The sequence below is a fragment of the Scyliorhinus torazame genome, chromosome 22 (genome assembly GCF_047496885.1).
Source record: "Scyliorhinus torazame isolate Kashiwa2021f chromosome 22, sScyTor2.1, whole genome shotgun sequence".
NCBI classification, from domain to species: Eukaryota; Metazoa; Chordata; class Chondrichthyes; order Carcharhiniformes; family Scyliorhinidae; genus Scyliorhinus; species Scyliorhinus torazame.
Window position 1 is genome coordinate 93,896,815 of NC_092728.1, and position 18,320 is coordinate 93,915,134.

The 18,320-nt window shown below is 39.8% G+C and overlaps 1 protein-coding gene across 9 annotated transcripts in view; it reads left to right on the plus strand.

Annotated features, from left to right (window-relative positions):
* The window catches only part of LOC140399227 (rap guanine nucleotide exchange factor 1-like), a 208,737-nt gene that overhangs the window by 125,446 nt on the left and 64,971 nt on the right, over positions 1-18,320 (plus strand). For 5 of the 9 annotated variants that reach the window (XM_072488617.1, XM_072488618.1, XM_072488619.1 and 2 more), the window contains one exon: positions 3,378-3,580. In XM_072488617.1, coding sequence (XP_072344718.1) covers positions 3,378-3,580 — 203 coding nt within the window. Of the gene's footprint in view, positions 1-3,377; positions 3,581-10,987; positions 11,162-18,320 lie in introns of all 9 variants that reach the window. The other 4 variants (XM_072488612.1, XM_072488614.1, XM_072488615.1 and 1 more) reach the window with 1 other exon arrangement.

An 18,320-nucleotide genomic window follows, 5' to 3' on the forward strand; every position in this document is an offset into this window, starting at 1 on the left:
CAGTTTGACATTCGCCCTTTTATAAACCAGTAGACTCTCTAATGCTGATGATGGGAGGCATACTGTGAGTTGTTGAGTTAAATCATTCTACCAAATGGAGCTCCTTAGGGCACAACTCCACAAGAAGAGGAAAAAATAGATATTGGACCAGTCCAGTTCTAGCAATTGGTTTTGTTTTCATAGAGCATTTGTACTCGCTATTTTGAAACTCCTTGCAAAAAAAACCTGCATTTATTGGAGGGCACAAAAGAGGGAAGGGATTTTATTTGGTATCGATTAGTTGACATTTAATAGCCAAGGAAATGTACACCCAATAAGCATAGAACAATAAGTCTGCTGAGGCCCAGATAGATAGGAAGCAGGCTGTGAATGGCCTCCCAATGCAAACTTCAACCAGTCATTAGAATAAATTATAAAATTTAAAATGGTTAACTATTATGTGTCTCATTATGATGGACTACATTAATTATTAGACTACATTGTAGCTTCTTGTATATACTTTATAGTGGCCTCAGTTATAGAGAATTCACGAGTTATTCTCTGTGCAATGTAGCACTCCTATAATGCATAAAGCAAAATGGCACAATGCTGGGAATATTAAAACACAAAAAGATTGGTAAATACTCAGCAGACCATGTAGTGTCTCTAAAGAAATGGAACTTCCTCAGTCATGGGGTATGGTCTACAACCTGAAACGTCAACTTACTGCTATTTCGCCACGCATTGCCTGATCATTTTTCTTTTACAATTTATAGAAATGACTTGGATGAAAGGACCGAAGGTATGGTTGCTAAATTTACTGATGATACAAAAATAGATAGGAAAGTAGTTGTGAAGAGGACATAAGGAAAGGGATACAGATAGACTAAGTGAATGGACAAAGATCTGGTCAATGGAGTATAATGTGAGAAAATGCGAAATTTCCATTTTCTAAATGGGGAGAGATTGTAGAGCTCCGATGCCGAGGGATTTGAAAGTCCTAGTTGAATTCCAAAAGATTTGGTGCAGGTAAAGTAGGTAATTAGGAAAACTAGTAGAATAGTATTGTTTATTGCAAGGGAATTTGATTACTAAAGAAGGGAGGTTGTACAGGGCATTGGTGAGACCACATCAGGAGTATTGTAACCGTTACTGATCTCCTTATCTACGGAAGGATATAAATTCTTGAGGAAAGGTTGAGGGAGCTAGGGCTTTTCTCATTGGAGCAAAGGATGAGAGGTGACTTAATTGAGGTGTATAAGATGATGAGAAGAATAGATAGAGTGGACGTTCAGTGACTTTTTCCTCGGGTGGATGTAGCTGTTACAAGGGGGCATAACTTTAAGGTTCATGGTGGAAGATATAGGAGGGATGTCAGGTAGGTTCTTTTCTCAGTGGTGGGGCATGGAACGCACTCCCAGCTATGGTAGTGGACTCGGACACTTTAGGAACTTTCAAGCGGTTATTGGATAGGTATATGGAGTGCACTAGAATGATTGGAAGTAGGTTGATTTGATCTTAGTTTCAGACTAGTTCGGCACAACATCGTGGGCCGAAGGGCCTGTACTGTGCTGTACAGTTCTATGTTCTATATGCATTAGAAACCGTTCAGAGAAGATTTACTAGACTAATATCAGGAATGAGCAGGGTTTCTTTTATAAGGAGAGGTTGGGTTTATATCCAGGCTTAGAAGAGTAAGAGGTGACTTAATTGAAGCCTATACGATCCTGAGGGGTCTTAACGGGGAGGATGTGGAAAGGACATTTCATCTTGTGGGTGAATATAGAATTCGGGGTCACTGTTTCACTGTTTTAAAAATAAGGAATTACCCATTTAAGACCAAGGTGAGGATAATTTGTTCAGCAAGGCCGTTGCCACTTATCCACTAGAAATGCTTATACTGAAAATAAAGTGGGAATCAGTCGGAATTAATAGGCAATCTCATCACAAAGATCACTGCAGTGACCACAGTTCTGGTTGTCTTGTTTTTGTACAGAAAATATATTGCAGTTATTGAAAGGATGCAGGAGAACAATCAATGATTTAAGGGATGGGATTATGATTGATTATGTAAATTGGAGTATGTGCTCATTTATAATGGAGACATTTGTGGTGATGAAATTCATGTTTTGGGGATTCTAAAGGGACTGGATAATATATTGCTTTGCCTTATTCGGAATAATAGAACAAGAGGACATGCCCTGCGTGGGGGTAAATTCAAAACTATTTGACAAAATCCTTTTTCAGTTACGTAAGTGGTAAACCATTGGAACAAGCTCTTAGTGAATTGGTGGAAGCAAACAGTACTGATTCAAATGTAAGTTAGCTAAATTTCCTCGAATAATATTTTGGGATGCAGTATTTGAGACATGACCTGTGGTAAGTGTAGCATGCTTGAAATGAATCGATGGCTTTGGGCCTATTTTCAACTCTTTCTACAACTGTTGTTGTTGACTAATTGGGATGAATTGCTATGATTAGACAAAAGGTCTGCTGTAGTTGCATTATGCAATTTCAGTACTAGAATGGTTGGAAGCAAACTAGATCGACCGTAGAGTGTCCTTGTCTAACAATATAATAATAATAATCGCTTATTGTCACAAGTGAAGTTACTGTGAAAAGCCCCTAGTCGCCACATTCCGGCGCCTGTTCGGGGAGGTCGGTACAATTCCTATGTTCCTGTATTTGATTTTAATGTTCTTGCACGGTAAAGTGTAAATTTTATCAATTACATTTTTCTACAAGTTGTAGCCAAAGTAATTGGTACAGATGTCATTGTGGCCATTTGCAGCAAATTAAAGTGATCAAAGGCAACGAGTTAACTTCTGAAGTGCAGTCACTGTGATCTTATGTGCAGCACCAGTTTGCACATGGAGATCTTTGTGAAATAAATGGTAATTTTGGTTGCCTTAGGTGAGGGGTAAATGTCAGTCAGGACTGAGATGCAAAAGATGGCCCTTTCAGCAATGAAGTGCGTATTCACAATTGCATCACGGCATCAGCCTAGATAACGCGTTCAAGCCCTAAAAAGCGTTTTAAGCCGTGAAGTTCTGACCTGAGTAAGAATATGTTGGAATAAAATCAAAAGAACTTCATCATTTGGCTGTAAAATGTTTTGAATAAAAATGGAAAAGCTTAGTGGTCAATTATTCGTTTCCTTCAGATGCTGGCAGGCTTGTGGTGTATCCCAAGGACTTTTTGCTTTGGTTATCATCTTTCTGTGTTAGAGGCCTTACCCAGGAATCTAAGAAATGAATCACAGTGATCTTGATCTTTACACTGTCTTACTGTCGTGCTACAAAGTTCCCATTATCACTGATGACTTGGACAAATCCATCCTGATGCAGCTTGTTAATTTTTTAAAATCTCCTTTTCCTCCTCCTTCCTAAAACTTTTAGTTCATGCGTACATGCAGTTTGTGGAGGATTATTCTGAACCGCAGCCTCACGTTTTTTACCAAACACCACAGAATGAGCATATTTATGAACAGAGAAACAAACGGTTTCAGGAAGTCTATGGATTCAATGACTCCTTCAGCAGCACTGATTCATCTCTTGAGATTCTGCCTCCTCCAGTTCTCCCACCCAAACAAAGGCAGCTGGTGAGTTTGACTTCATTGTTTTTCCTCGGAATGCATAAATGTCTAGATGCATTTGGGTTCAGTTACAAGGTGTGTAAATCTGAGATTCAGGAGAGCGGCTGCAGAGAAATTGAACGGAATCACTTCAGTGGGCTGCAATTAATAAATAGATGTTTTCCTATTTTGAGATGCTTGGCTCAAATTTTTGCATCCATCATAGCGTCTCAAACATTTGATAATTTATTTGTTATTGGATGGACAAGATTTAAATATGTGCCTAAATGTCTTTTAATTAGTAATGGAATTTGTTTTACACAGTTATTTTTTGCTTGGAATGACTTAATTTCTCCAAATAGGTTGTGATTCCAATAGGATACTAGGCTTAATCCTATATACAGATGTATTAAAACATAAAATGGAAATGACCACGAGTTATAAATTTTCTTTCATTTAAGTGTGCAACTTGTCAAAAATAATAGTGATACCATGTACAGCTCAAAATTCTGTGATCAGTGCAGCCTTTGGCTCTTATTCAGTCCCAGACAAGGCCCTTCCAGGCCTTCCAGTGATAACTGTGTAATATTGCTTGCTTTTCATTAAAGCTCAAGTGGTGTTTGATATATAATGCTATTCTGACCACTTATATTTTTTCTGGGTTGGAAGATGTGTGGTTGGCCAAAGGAAATTATTTACAGGCAAGAAGACAAATCAGAATCTATTTTTTGAGCATGCTTTGGTCAATTGGATGTTGACCCTAAACTTTCTAGGTTTATGGTTGGTTTCTGTACATTGCAGTCTTTGGTGAGCAAGGTTATTGCTTAACACTGACACTCTCCCTCCCCACACCACCGGCTAGATACGTTTTAGTGGGCCTCAGTTTTGGCATAGAATGAAGTGTTTAGCTCAGTTTTGTTTAAGCTAGTATAATTATCAAAACTAATCATTCTTGATCTATTCAGCTTTTCATGGTTTATTGTCATAAGTTTACCTGCCTATTTTGCTTATTTTAAGGATGCTACTGATATTGGGCAAGTTTATGCTTGGTAATGTTGAAATTGGTTTTGCTGCATGGCTCACTAGGATGTAATTTATAGCTGGTATAAATTATTAGAATGTTTATTTATGAACAGGCATAACATTGCATTTCTTGTGATAATGCAATTCCCATCCAATCAATCATATCTGAACACTTGAAATTTTAAAAATTTATATTGTATGGATCGGGAAATTTGCGACCCCCTCCCTTTTGTGAGGAAATAACTGATAAAGATATCCAAGTGTTCTGAAAATATGTTGTTGGATATAATGTTGAATGCTATGTTTGTTTTTTCCATTTTCTACAGAAGTATAAATTTTGCTTTTAGCAATGCACTTCATTATCTGTTCCTTCCCTAGTCTTGTTTACCTTTTTGTGTGGTTTGCTAGACTCGCAATGTCTCAGTTTCCATTAAAATGAATATAAATAGTGTTCATTATACCATATTTTTATGCAGTTACTTAAACCTGCATATATTAGGGACTTTTTTGTTGTGAATATATATGACATGGCAAAACATTGGGTTCAAACCATCTGAGATTAATCCCCAAATAGTGTTTTTTGACATTCTTAATGCAAGTCTTTAATGGTGACAATGCACATACAAGATTAAACCAGTATTACTGCTTTTGTAATTTTTGACCTATTATCAGAGGTGAGATATGGTCAAACTTTCAGAGTTGAGTTGATGTATTTGGTTTACAAGATTGGGTATTCCACAGCTGGAGTACTTGTGTATTTGAAAAAAACTTTTGGCTTGAGTTCTGCCTTGTGTAATTGTTGGTCGTTCAGTGAGTGGTATTGATAGATGTTGTTTACTGGTTAATGACACCATTAAAAGGATTACATTTAGATTATGAATGGAAACATACAACATTTCCCACTACCTGATTATGTGCCATAAGGGAATGTTTAAATTTGACATAGTTTGAACAGGGGACAGATTTTTGGGATGATTGGTTTGCATTTCTGAGGGAAGATGTATTAGCAATTTTTTAAAACCTGAGGGTCGACAAGTCCCCTGGGCCAGATGGGATGTATCCTAGGATTCTTTGGGAGGCAAGGGATGAGATTGCAGAGCCTTTGGCTTTGATCTTTGGGTCCTCACTGTCCACGGGGATAGTGCCAGAGGACTGGAGAGTGGCGAATGTTGTTCCTCTGTTCAAGAAAGGGAATAGGAATGACCCTGGTAATTATAGGCCGGTTAGTCTTACTTCGGTGGTCGGTAAGTTAATGGAAAGGGTCCTGAGGGATAGGATTAATGACCATTTGGAAAAATGCAGCTTAATCCGGGCTAGTCAGCACGGATTTGTGAAGGGTAAGTCTTGCCTCGCAAATTTGATTGTATTCTTTGAGGAGGTAACGAAGTGTGTAGATGAAGGTAGAGCAGTTGATGCCGTATACATGGATTTCAGTAAGGCGTTTGATGAGGTTCCCCATGGTCGGCTCATGAAGAAAGTAAGGAGGTGTGGGATAGAGGAAAATTTGGCCAATTGGATAAGTAACTGGCTATCACATAGAAGACAGAGGGTGGTGGTGGATGGAAAATTTTCAGACTGGAATCCAGTTACCAGCGGTGTACCACAGGGATCAGTGTTGGGTCCTCTGCTATTTGTGATTTTTATAAATGACTTGGAGGAGGGGGCTGAAGGGTGGGTCAGTAAATTTGCTGATGACACCAAGATTGGTGGAGTAATGGATGAGGTGGAGGGCTGTTGTAGGCTGCAAAGAGACATTGATAGGATGCAGAGCTGGGCCGAAAAATGGCAGATGGAGTTTAACCCTGATAAGTGCGAGGTAATTCATTTTGGTAGGACAAATTTGAATGCGGATTACAGTGTCAACGGCAGGGTTCTGAGGAATGTGGAGGAACAGAGAGAGATCTTGGGCTTCATGTCCACAGATCTCTGAAGGTTGCCACTCAAGTGGATAGAGCCGTGAAGAAGGCCTATAGTGTGTTAGCGTTTATTAACAGGGGGCTAGAGTTTAAGAGCCGTGGGGTTATGGAGGGGGATAGATAGAGTGGACGGTCAGAGACTATTTCCTCAGGTGGATGTAGCTGTTACAAGGGAACTTAACTATAAAGTTTGGGGTGGGAGATATAGGAGGGATGTCCGAGGTAGGTTCTTTACTCGGAGAGTGGTTAGGGTGTGGAATGGACTGCCTACTGTGATTGTGGAGTTGGACACTTTAGGAACTTTCAAGCGGTTATTGGATAGGCACATAGGCACATGGAACACACCAGAATGACAGGGAGTGGGATAGCTTGATCTTGGTTTCGGACAAAGTTCAGCACAACATTGAGGGCCGAAGGGCCTGTTCTGTGCTGTACTGTTCTATGTTCTATTTTCACCTTCAAAGACATTGTTTTTGAGGTTGGTTTTTTGACTTCCTTGGAATGATGCAGTCTTTTGTCATTTTATCATGAGAATTTAGTTGCAGTTTAGAGTGGAAATGCTAGTAATTATCCTTTTGGCAGACTTGACATTTTTCTCATTTTATAATGTGTTTATCCTTTTTCATTTTCCTGCTTTTTGTACATTTTAAAAAAAATAAATCTTTCATGGAATGTGAGCATCAATGACAAGGCCAGCATTTGTTGCTCATAAGACCATAAGACATAGGAGCAGAATTAGGCCACTTGGCCCATCGCGTCTGCTCCGCCATTCGGTCATGGCTGATATTTTCTCAACCCCATTCTCCTGCCTTCTTCCCATAACCCCTGATCCTCTTATTAAGCATGAACCTATCTATCTCTGTCTTAAAGACACTCAGTCAATTGTCCTCCACAGCCTTCTGCGGCAAAAAGTTCCACAGATTCACCACCCTCTGGCTGAAGAAATTCCTCCTCATCTGTTTTAAAGGATTGTCCTTTGATTCTAGTTTTTCCTACAAGTGGAAACATCCTCTTCACATCCACTCTATCCAGGCCTCGCAGTATCTTTATTAAAAAAAAAAATTTAGAGTACCCTATTCATTTTTTCCAAATAAGGGGCAATTGTACGTGGCCAATCCACCTACCCTGCACATCTTTTGGGTTGTGGGGGCGAAACCCACGCAAACACGGGGAGAATGTGCAAACTCCACACGGACAGCAACCCAGAGCCGGGATCGAACCTGGGACCTCGGCGCCGTGAGGCAGCAATGCTAACCACTGTGCCACCGTGCTGCCCTCTCCTTGCAGTATCTTGTAAGTTTCAATAAGATCCCCTCTCATCCTTCTAAATTCCAACGAGTACAGACCCATCCCAAATTGTGTGGGAACGTGGTGGTGAGCCACTACCTTGAACCGCTGCAATCCATGTGGTGTAGGTACACTCACAATGCTGTTAGGGGCAGGGTGTTCCAAGATTTGACTTTACAACAGTAAAGGAACACTCGTATAGTTCCCAATCGGGATGGTGTGTGGTTTGGAGGAAATTTGCAGGTGGTTGTGTATCCAAGTGCCTGCTCCCCTTACTTTTGTAGGTCTTGGGTTTTGAAGTTTGGATCGGGTTTTGAGGTTTGGAAGGTGCTGTTGAAGGAGCCGAATCAAGTTGCTTGTAGAGGTTGCACACTGCTGCCATTGTGCATCAGTACTATACAGGGTGCTGATCAAGCAGACTGCTTTGTCTTGAATGGTGTTGAGATTCTTGAATATTGTTGGAGCTGCACTCACTAGATCAGCGGAGATTATTCAATCGCACTCCTGACTTGTCTTGTAGATGGTGAAAAAACTTTGGGGATTCAGGAGGTGAGTTGCTTGTGGCAGAGTTCCCAGGCTTTAACAAGCTCTTCTAGCCGCAGTATTTACATCGGCAGCCCAGTTAAGGTTCTGGTCGATGGTTAACCCCGTGGACGTTAATGGTGGGTTTCAGCACTGATAATGTCATGGAGCAATGTAGCAAGGGTTAACCACTCGCTATAAATTTGGAATTTGAATAATTTGGAAAAATTTTGCAAAGAAAAAGTTATGATCCTTTATTTTAACCAAACAGTGCATTTCTTTTACTGCCAGATTACATTATTTGGAAAAGAGAATGATGGAGTGTAGAATTCTGCAAATTCTTGGGAAAATACTGCAGTACATAAGTTGGCTTTAAACATCTGAATGCATGGAGTCTGCTGGAGTAAACAAACTATATTTTTAAATATTGCAGTTATTGAAATCATATATGGGCGAATGAACATGCTCTCTGTTGACCCAAGCACATTATACAATATTAACACTCAAACTCAATCAACGGATATGTCTGCAAAGGCTAGAGAGTGTCCAGTGAATTTGTAGTGTAGAGGCACCATTCTGATCAAATCCTTGAATTTAAAGGTATTAACTGATAGTAAATGTTTTAAAAATAAGTCTTTTTATGAAATTGCATGTAAAATATTTGGAAATAATTTTTGATTACAAAACTTTGTTTAGTTTCTCTAAAATTTCATTTTTGTTAAGCCAAATATTTGACCTGCATAGAAACCATACACCATCTAAACCAAATTACTGAGAAATCCACACTCCCTGATATGTGGTGCATACACTTTGGAAGGCAAAACAAGTGCCAACGGCCTTGGACCTCTGAAGCATAGTACTGCTGAGTTTAATCGGTTTACCGACCGATTCCTGTTCAACCAGGATTATTGTGTTGATTAGGATATTGGTTTAGTTATTTCTGGTCACATGGGAAGAATTCTAGCCCCAGTGGTAGGTCTATCTCTCGAGTTCCCAATAAAGTCAATCCTGATGTACTGCAGACCTGCCAGGTGTATGGATGAGGGAGTTCAGTTATGTGAAGAGATTAGAGAAGCTGGGATTGTTCTATTTATAGCAGAAAAGAGCATTAATAGAGGTGTTCAAAATTTTAAAAAGTTTTGATAGAGTAAATAGAATCACCTGCTACCACTGGCAGGTGGGCCAGTGAGCAAAGGACACATTTAATGTAATGGACAAAAGAGTCATAGAGGAGATGAGAAATGTTTTTACATTACATGTGTTATCTGAATTCAGTGTCTTATAGGGTAGTGAAAGCAGATTCAATAGTAACTTTCAAAAGATTAGGACTAATTGGATAGATTTGACAGAGTTCGCATAATACAATGGGCTAAATGGCTGTTTTCTGTGCTATTAATCAGTTTACTGAGCAAACCAAATAAAATTGGCTAATTTCAAATTTGCCATAGTGTATTTCTTCTCTAAACCAATTTAACACCAAGGAAAGAGCTCACAATCACCTGCACCACCACCGTTAACACATTTATACTGCACCAAGGATGATTTGATAGATTTCACTGCAATATACGGTTGTAGCTGATCTTCATAGCAACTTATTACATCAACGCATCTTTATCCAGAGCACTTGGGCCATTGACTATTGAAGGATTGCAGACAATTGTTAGTAATACAGATATTATTTTGCAGTTTACACAACTTATTTTGAAGGCAAGATGTTTTGAAGGCAAGATGTTGAGTGGGCGCTGAAAGATTTTCTGAATTGTTGTTGCTGTTTTGTTGATTCACTGATTCATTTTTTGCTTGGTTTGAAGCCATTGCAGTCTCTTCAAATGTGCTCTTCCCATCATTGAAATTGTATTCCAACAAGTAAATAATGAATTCCTAATCTATGAATCTGTCTGGAGGAGGTGCTGGGAGGAAGCACTTCTCCAAAGAAATTGGACGTCTCTTCACAAGCAGTATCAACAGAAATTGGGAGCATTGTTTTTCTTTAAATTTGCGAATGGCGAGGGGCAGAGGGGGTGATTGATAAAAGGAAACAATGGCCATACTTTTTATAGAAAATGTAAATCCAGACCTTTGGGTTCCTTCACAAATTCTGCTCTTCCTACCTTGGTTGGGGGAAAAAAAAAAGATGGACCATTTGTAAGTGTTGACCAAGGGAAGGAAAGATTGCATGATGCAGGATTAAATGAATCTTCATCTAGTGATTCTACCCAGTAAGATTACCCAAGGTCTGTGAAGGTAATTTGAAGAATCCACCACTAAAAGTGAGTACTTTGCATTTCTGATTAGTGTTATTTGTGTGAACAGCTATGTTCCAAGAATAAAATGTTCAACATGGTAAATTGTGCTGTGTAGGTTAAATCATATGTAAAAACTATTTCAAGACTGTTCTTGAAAAGGAAATGTCAAAGGTGACTTTTCAGTAAAACTTTGCTCGAATAATTTTTACATGAAATATTGCAGGCAAGCAATTACTGTGTACCACCTGTGATATTCTTTTGAACCATTGCAAACGTCAAATATCTTTTAAATCTGTGTAGAGTTGTGTAAATATTTCAGCTTTAACAATTGCCTTTTTATAACTGAATATCCTCCAAGTTATAGTTTGTTCCCTTTGTTATTGACATTTCTATCTCTATCTCTTCGTGTGTGTCTGTCCCTCCACTGATGCTCCGAACAGGCATCCTATGCTGCTGCTCCATCTTCCTTCTCCTCTTCCTTCTCTTCTTCCTCTTTCTACCTTCAACAGTCGAAGGTGCTTGTCCTGCCTGAGGACGCCAGTATTGCCACCAGTATCAGCATGTCCGTCTCCAATTCCTTCCTGAGTCGCCACAACTCCTTATCCTCATCTTCGGTGAGTGTGCTGACTAAAGCTTGTCTCTTGTGATCTGTGTGAGCATTCTTCTGCCTGCCTCACCTAATCAAAAAGGTCAGGCTAGAATGTGAAAGTTAGGCTTTTGAACAGAAAAAGCACTACACTATCGTGAGTTTGAGCATTGCATGGTGACTGTTTGTTTGGGGTGATGTAACTTGTGATTAAGAATTTTTGTTTGCACTTCCCTGAATTAGCTGGGCAACTAAAATTGTAGGATGTGTCTGTATCAGATTACTAACCAAAGATTACATTGGATGGCCATATAGGTAACTAGTTCTTTGTTCCGGTTAAATGCCTTTCAAAACGGTGGCGTTCTCACCAAAAGTTTTCCTTTCTTTTATTCTTTCACTGATGTGGGCAGGAGGTCGGTTAGCTCAGTTGGCTGGATGGTTGGTTCATGATGCAGAGTGACGCCAACAGTGTGGCTTCAGTACCCGTACCAGCTGAGGTTATCATGAAGCCCCTGATTTCTCAACCTTGTCCCTTGCCTGAGTTGTGGTGACCCTCCGGGTAAACCACCATCAGTTAGCGTGCTCTCTCTCTCTGTGCGGCACAGTAGCACAGTGGTTAGCACTGTTGCTTCACAACTCCAGGGTCCCAGTTTCGATTCCCGGCTTGGGTCACTGTCTGTGCGGAGTCTGCACGTTCTCCCCGTGTCTGCGTGGGTTTCCTCCGGGTGCTCCGGTTTCCTCCCACCGTCCAAAGATGTGCAGGTTAGGTGGATTGGCCATGCTAAATTACCCTTTGTGTCCAAAACGTTTAGATGGGGTTACTGGGTTACGGGGATAGGGTGGCGGTGTGGGCTTAAGTGGGGTGCTCTTGCCAAGGGCCAGTGCAGACTTGATGGGCCAAATAGCCTCCTGCACTGTTAGTTCTATGATTCTCTCAAAGGGGAGAACAGGCTATGGTCCCCATGGACTATGGCGACTTTCATTATTGCTAGCAGGGCCAGCATTTATTTCCTATCACTAATTACCCATCAGAAGGTGGTGGTGAGCTGCCTCCTTGAACCACTGCTGTCCATGTGGCGTTAGTACACCTACATTACAGTCAGGAAAGGAGTTCTAAAAGTTTGACCCAGCAACAGTGAAGGAAAGATGATATAATTCCAAATCCAGATGGTTGCATGGCTTGGAGGGGATGTTGATAGTGGAGATTCAGTGATGCTAATGCTATTGAATGTCATGGGGAAGATGTCTAGATTCTCTCTTGTTGGAGATGATCATTGCCTGACACTCCAGTGGTGTGAATTACCTGCCACTTGTCATCCCAAATCTTGCTGCATATGGATATTGCTGCTTCGGCATGTTAGAAGTCGCAGATGATGTTGAACGTTGTGCAGTTATCAGCAAACATTCCCCCTTCAAGCCTTGTGATGGGGGAAGGTAATTGCTTAAGCAGTTGATGACCGTTTGGCCTAGGACATTACATTGAGGAACTCCTGTATGAGTTAGTGTATGAATAACTGATATTTCATGTTACCAAACTGACTGAACAGAGTTTCATGTATAAGATGATAGACAAGCAAACTTCTAATTTTATAACCTAAGAAAATAATTGCTGGTATCCTATAAAATGAGGCTGCTTTGAGACTTTTTGGTACTCGAGGCATAATGCAGTGACTGCATGAATCCGAAGACTTGGGAGAGAAGAAGCCAGTTTTATCTGGGCCTCCTCAGGAATGCTGGAAGCTTTCTTATCCATTATCTAGGATTTTGGCAACAACTGTGGATGTAGAATCTGCATAATTTAAATGGGTTGCTCATCTTGCGTCCTTCCTCAAGTGAGGGAGTCAAAACTGTCCTCCGTAATCCAGATGCGGCCTCATCAGTGCCCTATACAGTTGCAACAGTACTTCTCTACTTTTATACTCTCCATTAGCAATGAATGCCAAAATTCAATTTGCCTTCCTTATTAACTGCTGCACCTGCGTAATGACTTTCTACGATTCATGCATGAGGACACCCAGATCCCTCTGCACCAAAGCATTTTGAAGCTTCTCTCCATTTCAATAATAAGTTGCTTTTTTATTCCTCTGACCAAAATGGACAATTTCACACTTCTCCACATTAAATTCCATCTGCCAAAGTTTGGCCCACTCATCTAGCCTATCCATATCCATTTGTAAATTTCTTATTTCCTCATTGCAACCTACTGTCCCACCTATTTTAATGTCACCTACAAATTTGGCTATAGTACACTCTATCCCTGCATCCAAATCATTAATATACATTGCAAATAGTTGGGGCCCGAGGACCGAACCCTGTGGCACGTCACTAGTTACAGCTTGCCAACCAGAAAAAATCCTACTTATCCCCACTTTGTTTTCTGCTGGTTAACCAATCCTCTACCCAAGCTAGTTAGCATATTACCCCCATCCCTTGTTTTGTTGATTATTGTTCAACTAAAGCCTCTTATTTTTCTTCATTTACTTTTTGTAACCTTGCAATGCACTTATGTGGTATTATTGACTATTTGTATGAGCTGTTATCAAGGGCAGGCATGACAGTGAAAGGTTACTGTTTGGTGACATCAATCACAGCCTTTTCAGGAGTGCAATGTTTATGAACCATGTCGAAAATACAACGAGTATTTTCTGATTTTCTTAATGTAAATGGGAACCACTTCCATGTGCCTATTCTACGGTTTCAGAACTGTTGTCTTCACACTTCATATTCCTTCTGCAAAACTTAATGCTTAGTCAGCTCAGCCAGTTAAATAGTTAAGAAACTAATTTTCAACCAGTTTCCTCCAATTGTGAAGAATTGATTGCCTGGGTACCTTCATTTCCTGAGTCGCCCTATTTTCCCCCAATGGTCAGGATTTTTTATTGTGTGCAGTCAACTAATTGCGCATGACTAACAAATCAGCACTGATGTTTACACAGTAAATGTCCAAAAGTACTGTGAACCTGAACTTTGCAGTTAAAGTTGATTAAATGCAGATTGAAATTAAAATATCTTTATGACTAGGTTGAGCAAAATCAACCGTGTTAATTATAACTATGGTCGTTATAAGATTGTCATTGCAAAGAGCTAAATTGGGTCAAAAACGCAGTCCTATTCCTGAAATCTTCAAAAATTGGGCTATTCTGCTAATGTACAAAGCAAGATTCACATTAGACTAAACAGCTGAAAACGCCATAGACAGCAATTGAACATGGGAGGGTAGTTGTTTTTTAATTCTATATTATACCACCAGCAGTACTTGTACACTTGTATTTCTCAGTCATGGCATATTTCAAGTGTCTTCAGCAAAATCTGTGGAGTGAGAAGCTAAAGTAAAACATTCTACAGCAAAGGTTTTAGCATAAGGGAAAATCCGAATGTAAAAATGTCATATACCAGTGGAATTGAAACCGAGGCAACTTGCATTAGAAGGATTCCTGCTAGCACAGTTCATGCTGTCGTGGCTCATCGGAATCGATAACGTATATGGAGTAGGAGAGATAATTAACAACAGGCTTTACTTGTGTGATTCATGCTCTGTTCTCGCCCCAGCAAGTGACTGCATTCAAAACATTCCAGTGCTGTTCCAGGCATGTCGGGCAAGGCAGCTGAAGGCTGGTCACTTTAGTTTTGGATTGGGATCAGCATGATATCATAAACTGTAGTGGGGATAGGCATGGATCACAGTAAATTTGTTTCTAGTTTCTTGATTTGATCTAAAATAATAATGAACTGGTAGGTTTTTAAAAAGCATTTTCCTTGAACATATTTTACTGGTATTTTCATAACTAAAGGACGACTGATCTATTTATTTTTTAATAATGTTGCAATCTGTATTTTTTACTAATATTTTACCAAGTTAGAAGTGGCGACAAATAAATGGACTTAAAAAGAAAGCTGTAAACCTAGAAATACCAATACCTTTTAACTTGCAACTTCTGTGTCTTTGTTTGCTTATCGATTTTTAAATTTTCATTTTTAAGAGTGTGCACTGATGTTTAATTGTGGAATCTGGCATCACCATAGTGAATGGCCAACTGAGGAGCGAGTTTACATGACAGACGTAAATTTTAATTTTTCATGTTTGATTTAAAAAAAACAAAAAACATTTTGGGGTGGGGGGGAAATATTACATCTTGAAGTTGTCTTCTTGCTCCCCATGTCCCCCCTCTCCTCCTCTTCTGCTCTCCCATCCAAGAAAACCTTTTCTACCATGCAGTACTTTGAAACAGAAGAAGTAATTATTAGTCATTAGAATTACTCCCAGCTATCGTTTGATGCTGTTTACAAACTGAGATGTTAAGTACTTAAAGGTGGTGAAGATTATTTTTCCTCCAATAGATTTCCCCAGTTCAAATTAGAAGCTTGCATGTGAGGACGTGCAGGGAAAACTGCCTATTTACTCCACGAAACACAATATTAGTCGACCATGGAACTGTGGACATTAGGTAACTTCAAATAGGCACAGGAGATTTGAGCTGTCTGCTTTTACTGGCAGTTGTGATATGTTCTGATGCAGAATTGATGTATTTTTTCGGGGGTTATATTATTAATAAGATTATTTTAACCAGTAATAATCTACTGACTGGGCTATAAAATGTATCCTATTTCAATGGGATAAAGTGGTGTATGAGAAACCACAAATTATTTTTTCACCATTCCACATTTGCCAAAAACAGATAGTGGGTACAGCCTTTGAGTCTAAGTCATTACCTGATTACTGACTGATTATTTTAAATAACTAGTTTAAGGCCCAGATTTTCTGCCTTTTTTTGGTTCATTCTGCTAAGTGAGCCCCCTTAGTTCTAAATCTCTATTATTTTAATTTACTTTTAAAATTGTGTCCCGATCATGCCTCTATTTCTGAACTTTGTATTTTGGAGTATGCATGGAGACTTTCAGAACAACCATGTTGTGAGAATAATTTAAACTAAAGTTGCACTTTATCTTTTTCACATTAGTAAAATTTTGTCAGTTTAAAAAAAAAAAGTGATTATATTGCTTCCAGCCCATAAATGTTTGAAAAACTTACCCTCTAATAAGTTGGGGGAGGGAAGAGAAGAGAATGACTGCATAGTAAAGGAGATGGAGCTGTCAGACATCTAAATTACAAGGGGTCACAAAGAAACTTTTGACAATGAATGAGAGGGGGCGAGCAAGCCAAGTTGCATCAGGAGAGAATTTCTGAATAGAACCTAGTGTCACCTTAGCTGGGAGAGGTGAGTGTGACTGGTTGACTACAGTATCTTCAAAGACCAAGGAGAAAAAGGGCAAGCATAGACTGATAGAAAAAAAAATCAGAATCCAACTTCTTAAAAAACCCCACAGATGATCCAATTTTAGAAACTATAATGCCCACAAAGTAATGTTTTTAAAAAAAAAAAAAAAAAAGTTTATTGCATTTATGTAGCCTTCTTACTCTCTAAGGGACCATTTTGGCAGCTTCTACAGCGTGATCTACTCCTGTTGGAATTTTAGATTACTCTGAAAATACTTTTGCAGACCAAAAACGTAGGGCTTGTGGAGGCAAGACGCAGGCTAAAAACTGAACATTGAAAGTAAAGAAAGCTGTGTTTGTTTGCAATGCAAGTGTTAAACAAGTGAGGGGATTTGGGCATGGTGGCGCAGTGGTTAGCACTGCTGCTTCACGTTGCCGAGGACCCGAGTTCGATCCTGGCCTCAAGTCACTGTCCGTCTGGAGTTTGCAGATTCTCCCCGTGTCTGTATGGGTCTCAGCCCCACAACTCAAAGATGTGCAGGGTGGGTGGCTTGGCTGCGCTAAATTGCCCCTTAATTGGGAAAAAAGGAATTGGCTACTCTGAATTTATTTTTTAAAAAGTGAGGGTATTTAAATGTATATCATAAGGTTAGTGTTTCTGGTGATGTTTGGGATTAATAATTTTCAGAGTGCTGGAAAACCTTTGCTACTTTCAAATCACACATATTTCCTGTTACATAACATTTGGAATACAGTTGTAGTAGTAGCAATGGTATTGATTTTCATCTTTTTTGATTTGCCTAAAATTCAATGTTTACTGAAGTAATCTAACAATTTTTAAGATTATTTAAAACGATATACTAATCTTCAAGAAAAAAACACTTAAGGCTGGAGGTATATTGAAGCCACTGAAACTTTGATCAAGTTATAAACTTGCGGGGTTCCTCTTTCTCTCAGGTACATGGGATCACTGCAATGGTCCATGGTCCGTCATTTTTGGATCTAGCCGGCGGTTTTACAGCCACATGACCTTCCTGCTGCTCACATTCCCCATTTATCCTGTCCCTTGGGACACTGGTTTGCCTGCACCAGCGGCTGGGTTCTTTCATAGCCAACAAGTTCTGGGGTGGGACTTGAATTCTTGGCCTTCCAGCTCAGAGGCAGGCGAGCTATCCACTGAGCCACTCTATCTCTAAATTCTAAAATTATGGGTCTTCTCTTAAAATGACATGCACGGCACTGCTGCACAAAGTTGTTGGTTGGCGCTTTTCAGCTGCTATGATCCATGTTAATAATCCCCCAGTTGGTTGGGAGAGGGGGACCCAATTTTGTGTAAGCTTGCAGTGTGGGAGAGCAAAAAGCTTCAGAGTTGAAGAATTAGTGATGTCCGAACTAGTATGGCCTGACATATACCCCGATATTATATCGACCTTTAAATTAGGGTGGCTGAAGTATTAATAAGAGAGATTTCTACTTTAAAATATTTGAATGTTATCCAATGATCATTGTTTTACAATTGTGCCAGTAATAATTTGCCCTTTAAAACCAGCCCACACTCCCAAAAATGTTTCCTTGTTAATTTCCACATCTGTGGTCGATGAGTATTGTGCAGGCATGGCAACAAGTTCAACAGCAGCAACCTGAATTTATATTCACACTTTTGATGGTGTAAAATTTCACAAGGCCATTGATGTGGAACAGAATTTGACACTGAGACATGAGATACCAAGGTAGGAGGAGGTCTGTTTTGAAGAGCATCTTAAAGGAGGATAGAGTGTTGAGGGGGGGAGGGGGGGGAGATGCTTGGGGAGGAAATTCCAGAACTTGGGGCCTAGGCAGCCATTGGTGGAATGATGAAACTGGAAATGTGCAAAGGATCAGAATTGAGAAGCTCCCAAGATCTTGGGCTGGAGAAAATTGCAAAGCTGGGGAGGAGTGGTACTATTGAGGAACCGGCAAACCAGCACGAGAA